The sequence below is a fragment of the Aptenodytes forsteri genome, unplaced genomic scaffold (assembly GCF_000699145.1).
Source record: "Aptenodytes forsteri isolate BGI_AS27 unplaced genomic scaffold, ASM69914v1 Scaffold270, whole genome shotgun sequence".
Classification (NCBI taxonomy): Eukaryota; Metazoa; Chordata; class Aves; order Sphenisciformes; family Spheniscidae; genus Aptenodytes; species Aptenodytes forsteri.
In genome coordinates this window covers 3000360-3013580 of record NW_008794631.1, presented here as the reverse complement: position 1 = coordinate 3013580, position 13221 = coordinate 3000360, and the positions used below count along the sequence as shown (strand labels likewise).

The following is a 13221-nucleotide window of genomic DNA, read 5'->3' as shown; positions in this document are numbered from 1 at the left end:
GCCCAGAGAGGTGGTGGATGCCCCATCCCTGGAAACATTCCAGGTCAGGTTGGACGGGGCTCTGAGCAACCTGATCTAGTTGAAGATGTCCCTGCCCACGGCAGGGGGGTTGGACTAGATGACCTTTAGAGGTCCCTTCTAACCCAAACTATTCTATGATTCTATGAATTCAGTAAAAGCTCTGGAATCTGTGCATGGGTTGATGTCCTCAGGATCAAGTCAGAGGGAGTAGAAAAAAGGCCTGACAGATCAGAGAACTTTCCCACAGAGAAAGAGGAGAGAAACTCTCCAGAAAGACATGAACAAGAATGAAAGCCAGGGGCAACTGTAGAAGTCACCCTTACGGTTACATGTATTTCCTCACTCAATGCTGTTGAAAATGACTTCATATTCATTGCTTTGAGGGACCACGTTTCATCCTTTATTCCTGCAGGACTCTTGCTGTAGATTGTGGGGATTGTTTACATCTCAATTTATTTCTCAGCCCATTGGCCGTAATTAAAAGTGGAATTTGGCACTCTCCAGAGCCCCTGCTGGAGACTTTCACCTTGTAGAAGAAAGGGGATTAGATGTGATGATTTATTGGGCTCATGTACAGTCCCCTGACTGTACTGTGGCACTGAGCCGAAAGAAAGCTGAAATGATATCCATTCCCCTCTGGCAACCACTTGCACCATGAACAGAGTGAATCCTATCCCTTGACTAAAACCCTGTCTTGTTCCATCCAAATTTGCCCAAATTCCTGATGCGTGGGGGCTTTTGGTAGCACAAAGTTAAGGTTGGAGAAGGCAGTGTCTGCCCGCCAAGGCAGTGTGCCTTTAGGATGCTGGAATCTGTGCCTGTGTTTGTGTTGTCACGATGTGCCTTAGGCTGTGCCTATGAAAAGCACAGAAAATTATTTCTTACAGTCATCACACTCCATCCTCGAGAGGGAATTGGAAATGGTGTTCAGAATCACAGCTCTGACGTTTGATCATTGCTCTGTGATTACTTTTCAGATTTTTAGGACTTTTTGGTACTAAAGCCAAACAGAAATGCAGTCATAAATCTGGCAGAAGCTTTGCTTGCTTGCTTTCTTCTCCCCTGCTAAGCCAGAAAACAAAAGGGAAGAAATATGTGGCCATGCCCAGCTTCTACCACAGCATTTAAAAAATGCGTATTTCTTTGAGGTGATTGTTCTGGGAGAGGATGGAAAGCCTGCTCTTTGTTAGGGTGAGCTTTCAGGACCATAGTGTCTTTTGAAACATCTCTAAGCACCTTATTGCTTTCTTAGATGCTCTTAAAAGTGTGCTCTTTTTGGACTCAGAGTTCTTTGCCTTTGCTAGATACTAGTGAGGGGTCATCCTGTAATACCGTTGATAAAAACCCAGCTTGTTCATACCAAAACACCTTTTTCTTCAACTCAGAGTGATGCCGTGCAACATGCCCCACAGGAAAAGATAAAAGTTCCTGACAAAAGGATACAGCTGTCTAGGGCTGTTTCCATTGCAGAAGGGTAATTTACTGGGACTGAAGTGTATTGATTTCTGCAAAAGTTTCTTATGTCCAGAATGAAATCTGTCCTGAAAGAGAGAAAAGGAAAAAACCCTACCACCCTAAATAAAGAGCTTGTAAGAACAAGAAAACTACATAGGATAGCTGATGGCTTGTGGGAAACCGAGCTTCAGGTCCCCAATCTAATTCAGGCACAGTGAAAACTTGCAGCAGTTTAGTGATATCCAGTCTGTGCAGACTGGATATTTATTGCTGTTACTCACTGAACTCTTGTTACATGCTTGTTTCTGTTGATAATGTGAACTCCTTGGATATTACGCTTGTTTTAATGTCCTCCAGACATTTTTTCCATTAATGAAGCTGTGCTGTCCGTATGCTATAATTTGCCAGGGATGCTTTTTCATGATGCAGAAGTGTCTTTAACATTTGACACTTCCTCAGCATAGCAGCGTCATGGTGAAAAACGGTGAATACATGTAAAAGCTGCTTGTGGAAATTATTTCCCTTGGCAAATCCACTTCATTAGAGCCATGTAACTGATACGAAAAGCAACACATACAGTTTCCTTGACGAAGGATTTTTTAGTCATTCTCAAACCTGATTGTCATTGCACTTTTTGACTTCTTTTTAGAAATCAGGAATACTTAAAAGCAGTCTGTGGGCTGTGTCATCAGTGTATGATTCAACCACTGGAAGCGGTATGTTTGGGTAGACTGAAAGAGAAAGAAACTGGGTGTATTTCCAACCTAAAATAGTACTTCTCCAGATTGTGTTTGGGCAAATATTCATTATTCTCTTTACGAGCTCACATCCCAGACAGTCTGTGGTGTACCTGCAAGGCAAAACTGTCTTGTCTCTGTCTTACTGAGGACAAATCCCACAGACTGTCGCCTTCATGTTTGTAGGATTGTGAGCAGAAGGGACTGAACATTGGCAAAATTTAATAGCTGGGTAGCATTCATACTTTCATCCTTAATTAAAGACAAGTGGGTATGTGAAATATATTTCCCCAGGGCTTGTGAGCAGAAGGGACTGAACATGTGGCAAAATTAATAACTGGGTAGCATTCATACTTTCATCCTTAATTAAAGACAAGTGGGTATGTGAAATATATTTCCCCAGGGCTGTGGTGAGGGAATATCCACACATGTAATTAATCTAGCTGCTGGAAGTCACAATTTCACCACTAAAATGAAGCAGAAGGAGACACCAGCGAACAATATGGGCACACTCCAACATTCATTGAAGTCAATGGGAAACTTGTCTTTTGACTTCAAAGGGCATTGGACTGAACCCTGCAAGATCATATTAAAATGCTTAGAAGTCATTAAGCACTTATTCTTCCCATACTGCAGTAACAGAGCTAGAAAAACTATAGGTGGATTTTAATTTAACCCACTCCCTACGTTTTTTATTGTTCTGTGTTTACACAGTTGGTTGCATACAGTTGGGTTAGGTGGCAATTTGCCTGATGATTTATTGTGTTTGACTGTTGCTGCATGGCATGCTCTTTTATAGTCTTGTTTCTCTGTATATGTCATTTTCTTGTATGCGGATGCAATCCTCGCTTAAGTTAATACACATGATTTTCTGTGAGAGCAAAGCTAGTAGCTTCTGTGAGTTGTAGTGTTGTTATTTAGTAATGTCAGTACAGTACAACTCCTACCCTGAGGGTGGGACTGTGGAAGGGGCTGAAGGCATCGGTGTCTCTTCTGCCGAGGGGATTAGCAGTGCCCCAGAGCATGCATGGTCCTTCTTATGGGATGGGGAAGAGGTCACAGAGCTGCCATCACCACTGCCGCAATGTCTGCTGTCCATCAGTGTCCATTACCAAGAAAGCATAAACTGCTCCAAGCAATGCACGGTCTAAATTTCGGGTGCTCTGGGCTGCTGCTGGGCATGGGTCACTGGCAGATGTTGGTAACGGGAGGGAATTCAGGGGCTGGCTGGAGACTTCAAGGTGCAGGAGGGTAAATGTCATCCAACCTGGTCCCTGCTATTATTCACCCAGCTAACTGATGTTTTGGGAATTTGGTTAGCCACTAATCTTCGTCTGACTTCAGAGATCTGTGGCCAGTCGACGTATTAGACAGAGCAAATGGTTGCCTTGAAACAGATCAAGCAGGGTGGTCAGAAAGCCAGCTAGTGCCCAGGTTTCCCACATCTGGAAGATGCAATTTAAATTGCATTGCATCTCAATTACTTGTTGTGGTTGACAGGCTGTGTTCAGAGAAGCCCTCTAACTGATGCAAGGCGAAGTTGAGAGTTGGCCCATTTGAAGATTTGTTGTGCTTACTTATGGTATTTATTTATTGCCTCAATTCTATCTGTGCTGAATTCACGCTAAGTTTTTAAGTAGCTAAAATGTAAGAGGAATGTTTGCCTATGAGAAGGTAGAGCATTTGCCACTTCTGTTTTCTGGTAAATTGGATTTTGGAAGTCGGGACTGAACAGAGCACAATGAGCATTTTGTCCTCGCAGAGCAAACCGGATTTAGGCATCGCATGTTGTGACAAATGGTGTAAGTTTTGTGGCTTGGGCTCCAACAACAAGAAAAGGCAATCCTTTCGTCCCATCAGACAAATAATGTGGCACCATTTAATACATCTGGTATGAAGACTAGAATATAGCAAATAAAGAAATTGAAAAACTTTCTTCCTTTACATACTGAAAGTGTTACTGTGCTGAAGGTGGGGGGAGCTGTGAGTTTTGCGTTCAGAACCATGCTGGATGATGGCTTTTCTTGCCCCTGCATGTCTGTAATCTTGTTTTATAGCCACATTGATATCTTTACCCATCCATTCATTTCATTGATATTGCAAAACAACAAGGCAAGATGGAGTTTTCTTTTAATGAGTAGAGCACACTGGAGGTGACCTCAGCCAAAGTCTAGGATTTAGAAACCCCAGAGGTGAAGATGATTTGCTCTTTGCTTCCACATTGTGCAGGACTAATGGAAACACTTCCTAATTTATTTTATTTTTTAAGAAAATGTCTTGGCTTTATTGAAAAACCCTTGATTTATAGGTGTGCCAAATATGCCAGTGCTTTTGTGGAACCAAGAGTAGGTCCCAAAAGAAGAACTAATTTTTTTGTTCATTTTTAAAAAAAAAAAAAAAAAAATCTTCTGACTTCTTTTGGTATAATGTGCTTATTCCTGTTTGGCACGGAGAAGAATAAAGGAAGTAGAGAAGCCTGCTTCCTGTCTGCAGTGTTGAATATAAAAATCTGCTTTAATTGTTTGTATAATTGTTGTATATAAAAATTTGCTTGCCTATATGCATAGGTAAAATATCTGTTTGTTTTCTTTTACAGAAAAGAGTCAAAGATGTCATATCTCCAATTGTATTTGAAGCTGCATACAGCCTTGGGGAACATGTGATAGAAAGAGGAAAAGAGGACAAGGAACTACCTGCTCTCAAGCCCATTCTCCGCTGGAAGAAAGGACAAAAGATAGCGCAAAGGAATCAGGTCAGATTTGCACTACATTATTTTCTGCTGTGGCTGAACTGACAGCAGAAGTGGACGTAAAAGGGGATTGCCAAGCTCTGGGTCGTTTGCACACAGTAGCCTTTTTGTACAATCCCTACTGTTGCTGACATCAGTGCTTCTCCATGATGTAGTAAAGACTTGTGCTGACAAGGTTGGGTGGCGCAAGGTGAGGTCACTTCCTTGTTTCAGGGTGTTTGTGCTGGGAAGGAGACTGAATAAGGGAAAGGATGAGAAAGGTCCTGCTCCTTCTGGTTCTTCCCTTTCTGTAGGAGGTTCTTGTGAAAGGCTTGGCCCTGGCCTTCTTTCCAGGTTGAGCCTTTGTTAGTGCCGGAGGGCCAGGGCTGGCTCCAGGCGGGGACATGGGAACTTGCCCCTCTGTGTGGGTGGACAGAATAAAGAAAAATTTGCCTGGTCCAACTGCCCTCTTTTCTTCAGGGCTTCTCACATCCAGTCATCTGGCAAGGGAAACCCGCTCCTGCTGTTATTGCAGGACATGCCGTGCTAAAATAGGATGGTTTTGTTTCAGAGAAAGTAAAGTGTAGGTGCAGCCACATGCTTATTAGGATCCTATTTTGCTCCACTACAGTGCAGAAAACCCTTTTGTCTTTAATTTTGGTGAGAGCAAGAGAATTCCCTTAATTTTGAAACACTTCTCATTTAGAGAGTAGTGTTTTGGGTTTGGTTTTTTTTCCTCTTTCTCTCAAATTGTTCCCTAAGGAATTGTTGTGTATGTGATTGTCCCACCTCTCTCGTTTGTCTGTCTTGACCTCACTAGTATCTTTGGAAAATGCTGGCCAATTTTGGCAGGTTTTGACAGGAGTGGTCAAGACAGTGCTTATGAAGGTATTAAACACCTTCAGGGTTCATGAAGCAGGCAGTCATGTCAAGGAGAGAGACCCTGTTAGTGACCTTTTGAAAGACTCCAGTTTGAGCGCGGTCCTTGTAGGTGCAGGACAGTCTGCTGAGGAAGGAGCCTGCAGGACAATTCAACCTCCCACTGTGCCAGCACCAGAGCATCCAAATGTGAAGCTCGAGGCACCACAGGGAAATCAGACTTCTGTGGCTTGCAAAACTTCTTGTGTGTCAGAATTGCAGGATAATTTAGGCTGGAAGGGACCTTTGGAGATCCAGTTCCTTGCTCAAAGCAGAGCCAACTTAAAAGTTAGATCGAGTTGCTCAGGGTTGCATCCAGGCAAGTTTATTTTCCAAAGCATGCTTACAGAGTTATGAGCTGGCATTGCTTGTGAATAGGAAACTTTTAAAAAAAAAAAAAACAACGTGACAAGTCTGTCTGGTGTCTGAGGCTTTTAGCAGTGGATTGTTAGATCCGTTTTTTAATCCTGGGCAGCTTATGCCTATTAAGTGATGTTTGCATCATCATCGTCTGTGACGTTACTTTCTGACGCTGCTCATAAGGATATGTTATTGTGCTGAAATTGCAGGTCCCTGAATGCTACTCAAAAAAGTAACTAAAATGCTTAGAGATTTGCTTTGTCATATACTCAAGTGTTTTGAAATGTATTTGGCTATAATCCTTGTACTTAGAGAAATGAGTATTTCTTCAAGTATGCTTATTTTTATAAATGTATGAATGAAAGATGCATCTAAGAATTACTTATTTTTATGAAAAGGGATTGTGTGGCTGTTAGATATCTGAATGTTATATTGTTGCAAACATTATGATGGGAATTTCTGGAGAACTTTGGAACTTGAGCAGTGTGCTGAAAACCTAAGCATTACATGAACAAAACTGCTTGGATGCTTTACCACTGGGTTTAAACTCAAAAGGTCACATCTTGCCCTGTAGGCATAGTCTCGGATCAATATTAAAATACCTAAATGCTGAGATTATAGAGAACAAACAAAAATATGTTGGGAATTTCCCTGACTTGTTTTCTTGTGTAATTTGGATGACAGGGGAGCTAGTTTAACAAACCCTTTCCATTTGCTTTCCAGATGTCGTTCACTTAGCTTAGTAAGAAAAGGATTTTGACATCGGGTGTGCCTGCAAGTGTGCTTTCAGCTAAGGAAGTGGGCAGCGCTTCAGAGTTAGCGTGGCCATCAGGGTGACAAAGCCCTGATGGAGTAGCCTCGAGGTGTGATGGCGGGGTTCTCAAAGACCGATTTAATGGGTTCTCTTTCAGGATTCTTGTCATCTCGCAAGTAGAAATTGTTTTTAAAGGCCAGAAGGGATAGTAGGAACCAAAGTTTATATAATAAAGGACTTACGTCTTCAAAGAATCTAATGATTCTGGAGGGACCTTACGATTTGGAAGGCCAATTCGAGACAGATTTAGCGGGCTCTGTTTTCAGAAGATACAGCATGGGTGAGCGCAGGTGGACAAGCTTAGTGTTAGTGCTGCTACTGAAGTCTTTAAATATAGCTAGTTGTGTGTGGTTTTCAAAAGCCCTAGATCCTATTGATTCAGTAAGAAGTGGCATTTTGAAATGAGAAATGTTGCATCTGTTGCTTCGAGGCGCCATTAAGATACTGTTAAGAGGTTGACACTTTGCTAAAAAGCCCAGGTGGCTTTTTTTTTTGTGAATGAACACAGGAGAAGAAGCTGGAAGTAGTGAATAGCTGAAGAAATGGGAGGGAGCCGTGACTGGGCAGGAAAGGGGGAGGCTTCTGTCTTTCAGGATCCTACTGCAGGTCTACTAGACCTACTTGAAAAACTGCACATCTTGCAAACTTTATAGTCACCTAGATATGATTTTATTTAAACTAAAGTGATGTTAAAGCTGAAGTGATCAGTTTCACTGGGGTTTCAGTTTGTTTTTCATGAACCAGGTGTTCCCTGCATGCATGCTTGACTTCCCAATAAGAGTGTACACCCTATGGCTCACAAACAAGGAGGTAGGAAAGCCGTCAAGTGGCCTCTTGACATAAGAATTGAAGATTATATTGAGTATATGAAGTTCTTCGTGGAGCTTTGCTCTAATGCATTAAGGAGTCAGCTTGGAAATAGTGGTCATGGAAACCACCAGAAGTGACATCTCCCTAATGACATAATCACAGAAAAGGATTTTGTTGGCTATTCATCCTTTCAATCAGTATTACATTGCATGTGAGAGAAGAGTCTGGTCTTGTACTAATCACTTAGATCAAAGCAGAGCTATAGTAGTAAAGGAGTGTATGGATGTGGGATATCATTCGAAATGCTTTTCTTTATTGGTCACCTTCATTTTAAAAGAATGCAACTTTTACTGTAAGGCAGTGTAAAATGCTTGTATTTAAAAACAAAACAACAAAAACAAACCTTGATTGTTCAGTGAAGGACCCTGCTTCTATTCCTAAATGAACTGTGCTTGAAACAATCAAAATATGATAAATAATTTGAATGTCTGATCGATTTAAAGAAAAGGATCTTAACTGAAGTTTCCTAAGGAAAAAGCATGCAATTGTGGGACTTCATGTATTGGCCATTTTTTGTAAGCAAAGGGGTTCTGATACTTCAAAATGAAGTAATAATGTAACTAAACTGGCCTGAGGGACTGTTTGGCCCAGGATAAAGTAACAGTTGATTTCTTATGGACTTAATTATTTTCTTGGTTCTTGTATATGCTTACCAGGAACTATGGTTGCTATAGCTTGGTGTAATTATTTGTGGTAGCAAAAGCAAATACTTAAGGGTTATGTGTACATGTCTATTGATAAATGTCTCGGCAACTTGTACAATTGTTGGGTGGAGACTGGTTGTGTGAAGAAGATTACAGCTTTCCAAGTTGTAAGTGGCTAGCCAGCTCACTTTTGCTCAAACACAAAATCACTGATGGGTCAAGACAGGGTGGGGGGAAAAAAAGATTCTATTTTTTGAGTGCGTATTATAAACTTTAAAACTTGCCACCCTGAGGATGACTTTCCATTAGCTTCTCTGTTGCCTCCCAAATCCAGTTGCTACCTCCATCCATTGGAAAAAACTAGTAAGTCGTCTTACTTCAGGGAAATTAATGTGTATTTAGAACTTGGTTTGGCTTAGTTCATCGTAAGTGGTTTGCACTATAACATTTATTTTTGTATACCCACTGTATAAATACATGTCAACCAAGAAGGAGAAAGATCTCCTGCCAAATACAGTGGGGATTTGTTCCTAGTAGTATCCAGTAATGTATCTTAGAGTTCAAAATGTGGTATGCTAGAATTCTGCTTGTTCTAAATACTGTAATAAAATCACCTGCTGTTATGTGGATGGAGACACCATTTTGTTATAGGAAAATATTCTCAGTAGATTTAATTGCGTCAGTGTCTTCAGGACCTTGGGAATGGTCTGCCATAAAACTGCTTGTAAGTTACAAGAAGAAACAGAAAATGTTTAGGACGTTCTGTTCCCAGCTGTGCTGCTGACTTGCAATGAGAATTTGGGTACAGTGCTGCACCTCCGGGTGACTGAGGCTGCACGTCTCTGGGATAAACTTCACCTTTTTAAAGCAGAGGACTGTTTTTTGGAAATACTTGTGTTTGAAAAGCTGGTTAAGTATTTGCACATAAATTAGCTTAATTGGCAGATATAAGAAAGTATAGGAGGATTTTTATGGAGCCGAATTATGAACACCTTTAGTGATTTTTGGTTTGCTGCACATATAATGCCATTCTCTATTTTAAAACATGCACACATACCCCTGGTCTCATACTGAGGACAAAGCAGTGACAGATCTGGACAGGCTGAAATGTAGTGTCCGTACACACAGTGTAGTTCAGGTTTGTCAGTGGTGCCTTCTCCAGAGCAGAGATCCCTGTGTGCCTGCTTGAGTCAGGTGTGCCAGCAAACTGAGCTGTGCCCGGGGCATTTCTAGGCATTGGAGTGACATCTTTATCCTGGTAAGCTGCTGGAATGGCTCTTGGCACAGTTTTAGGCTGTGCCAACTACTGCAAACCATTCCCAGGCATGGGTCAGGAGTTAGGATGCTCCTGTCTTGGAGGCCAGCGCAGTTTAATTTACTGGTACAGCTGAAGCCTCCATACCTTAGTATACCTGTCAGTAGCTGGATAGGTGGAAAGTTTGAAGATTACTTGACTTATACACAGGCACGTAGGAAGTCTTTGGGAGACTGCAGGAGTCAGCCTAATTGCCATGTTCCAGATGAAACGTCTTGCCACTGAACTCTTTCCTCCCTGCTCTTTGGGAACAGGGCAAGCTCCCAAATTATCTTCTGCATTTATTCCTGCAGAGATCCACTGTGTGCCACCCTTCCTGCTTAATTGCCATTGTTTTCCCTTTGGTTGGAGTGGGATTGCTGAAAGTGATGATTTCCACTCCTCCCTCTGCCATCCCTTTGGTCGTGTCTGTCTTTTGCTCTAGACAAGTTTGGTCAGTCGGTGCTGAACTGGCAGGGACTGGGTGCTGATTGTGCCAGGAAATCTGGAAAGGACCCACCCTGAGCATGTACTGGATTAGGCTGAGTATTACATTTGCCTGCCCCTTTTTTTTTTTTTTTTTTTTTTTTGGTTGAGTGGCAATAAAGAGGAAAGATTTACAAGTCTGGAAGAGATTCAGAACTGAACAAGAACAGCAGGTGTCCAGATGTATTGTACCTCTGAAATGTTTATAATTAGCAAACTCGTTGAAGTAAGAATGAGTGGAAATCAGTGCCTCTGATAGTATGCATGTTTCTATATGCTCATTCTTAAGCAATGACAGGCTTGGCCAATAATTGTCCAACTTGTTCATATTCCTGTTTAACAGTAGAGGAAAAACAACATGACTGAGAATGTGTAAGACATGGTTTAATCCCCAGGTTTAAATCTCATGGGCTTCCTAAAGAACAATAGCCAATATCATACGCTAATATACACACGAACACACACACAGAGATATATAGACCGTCGTGTCTTGGCGTATGTGCTAGGGGAGGGTCAGACTACAGGGTGATCCTGTCAGGTGGTAGGACGTGAATTATCTGATTTAGTTTACAGGTTCTTCAAATAAATAGGTAGAGAAAGGAGAGATGATCATGTAAGCATTTGCAAGCTGAACCCTAACTTAAAATCCTATTGGGTAATTTCTGCAGTTCAGCATAACAGCATGCATTTAATTTCCAAACTACTCTATGGCTGGAGAATTGTAATTGTAAGAAAGGACGAGTTCCTGCTTATGTGTGGAGCTATAAAAAAAATTGTAATATTCTTAAAAAGCCACAGAAACAGGTGACAGACTTCAGGAAGCCAGGCTTCATTAGCTCTGTTCGTATCTTTTCAGCAGTTATATGAAGGATGAGTAGAGCTTAATTGGAATACCTAACATCTTGAGAGGAGATAATATGATAGTATTAGCTCATTTAGTTCAAAGTATCTTAGTGCCACAAAATCCTTGTCAGTTCAGAGTAGCATTCATAAATACAAAACCACTGAAGTGCAGGCGGATTATAGGAGAGGACTTTCACATATCCTTGGGGGTCTAAATGAGCTAAAGGTAGACATAAACTGTGTATCTGATGATTTGAAGACTTTTTTTTTGCATTTCCAGCTAACAAAACAGCTGCCACATCTGTTTTTCATTTGTCGTTATAATGCTTTTATATTTTTAATTACACAATCGTGTGATGAGTAACAAAGGTTTTGACTCTTGTGTTAAAATGTTTAAGTATGAAAGCATCCTGAGTGAAAAAGATTCATCTTACACTGTTCCACTTTTAGTGGTAGAAATAAGGAGGTTTAGAGTAGAAAATGTTCTCGAATATCATTAAAGAACCCTCCTGAGATGATATAATTGAATTATTCTGTAGTCATCCAAAATAAATGGAAGACCATTTAAGACAAGACAGGAAAATATATTGAGAAATGTGCTGCAGAAATCCATCCTATAATGGTATGGGGAGATGGGACAATTAACCCGATAGGTCTTTCCCATCTATTGTTCTATGAATTTATAAGGTCCGAAGTCTTGTAAAATGAGAACACTATTTGGATGATTTGAACTGTTAATGATTTAAAAAAGAAAAAATTGCCTCAGCCTGAAAAATGAGTGAGTCAGACTAGAAATCTAATAAAGCTCTGAAAGGCTGGGGGTGTATTTCTATTGCCACCAATTGTAATTCTTCACCCCAAGAGAATATGAGGACAAAAGATCGTGTTGTTAAATCCACTCACTGCTGTGAGGAATAACTAATACGTATGTTTATTAATTTATGCTTGCCTTCAATAGCTAACAGGTTTCATGCCTGATCTTTTCTATACAGCTGATTTCATTTGGGAGTTCCTGTTCCTCTTATATTTGAGTGTCCTCTTTCCTTTTTAGCTTGGAGCTCCAGCCCAGTTTTTAACACTTATTGAAAGCAGGATGCAGCTGAAATAGGGGAGAAATGATTGCATTTGGCCTTAGATGGCTTGACAAGTGTCAATGTGCTAGTTGTGAGCTGTAGGCCCAGAGTCTTCCACTCAGTGAAGTGGATGAATTCCCCTGTAGCCTTCCCCAGTTGGAGAAGTTCGACTTACATGGTTGCACCCTTACTAGTGTAGTAAAATAATTATTACTGGCCAGTTTCTGTTTTCTTATGCTAATACACTATAAGTGAGCATCTGTTTTCTTTGCATGAAGACATGCTCTGATGAAGTCTACGTGGAGCTGAGGGAGCTTGCTAGCTAACCTCGGTCCCCTGCACCATGCAGTACCGGCACAGCTCTTTGGTTTCGTAGTAGGATTCTATTAAACGCTTATCACTCCCCTGGTATTCCTGCCTTCGTCATGTGTTTGCTCCACCACTCACTAGGGGTATTGTGGAAATCATGCGTTCTCATTTTAGCCAACACATCTGATGAAATCCTGGAAAGTTTTTCACAATATTAATTGCTATTCTAGTGGGAATTTAAATCAGCCATTTTGCACTTGGCTCAGCAGGATATATGAATGGACCATTTCCATGAGTAGTATAGTGAAGCATAGGATGTCTGGGGAGAGTCAGCCACTACTTCTTTTTCTGTGGTCAATAGATCTGTACGCAATAGCTGTATTTTGCAGCCAACGTGAAAATTTGAAGACAAAAGAAATAAAGGTCTAAAATCAGGCTCCTGTATCTATATATATATTCCTGGCCTGTATCAGAAATAGTGTGGCCAGCAGGAGTAGGGAAGTGATTGTGCCCCTGTACTCGGCCCTGGTGAGGCCGCACCTCGAGTACTGTGTTCAGTTTTGGGCCCCTCACTACAAGAAAGACATTGAGGTGCTGGAGCACGCCCAAAAAAGATCGAGGCTGGTGAAGGGTCTAGAGAACAAGTCTTATGAGGAGCGGCTGAGGGAA

At 41.3% G+C, this 13221-nt stretch overlaps 1 protein-coding gene across 1 annotated transcript in view; it reads left to right on the top strand.

Moving 5' to 3' along the window:
* ITGA9 (integrin subunit alpha 9) overlaps positions 1-13221 on the top strand; it is a 224514-nt gene that overhangs the window by 108174 nt on the left and 103119 nt on the right. The window contains exon 16 of the mRNA XM_009273508.1: positions 4810-4965. Within this exon, the coding sequence (XP_009271783.1) occupies positions 4810-4965 (156 nt within the window). The remainder of the gene's footprint in view (positions 1-4809; positions 4966-13221) is intronic.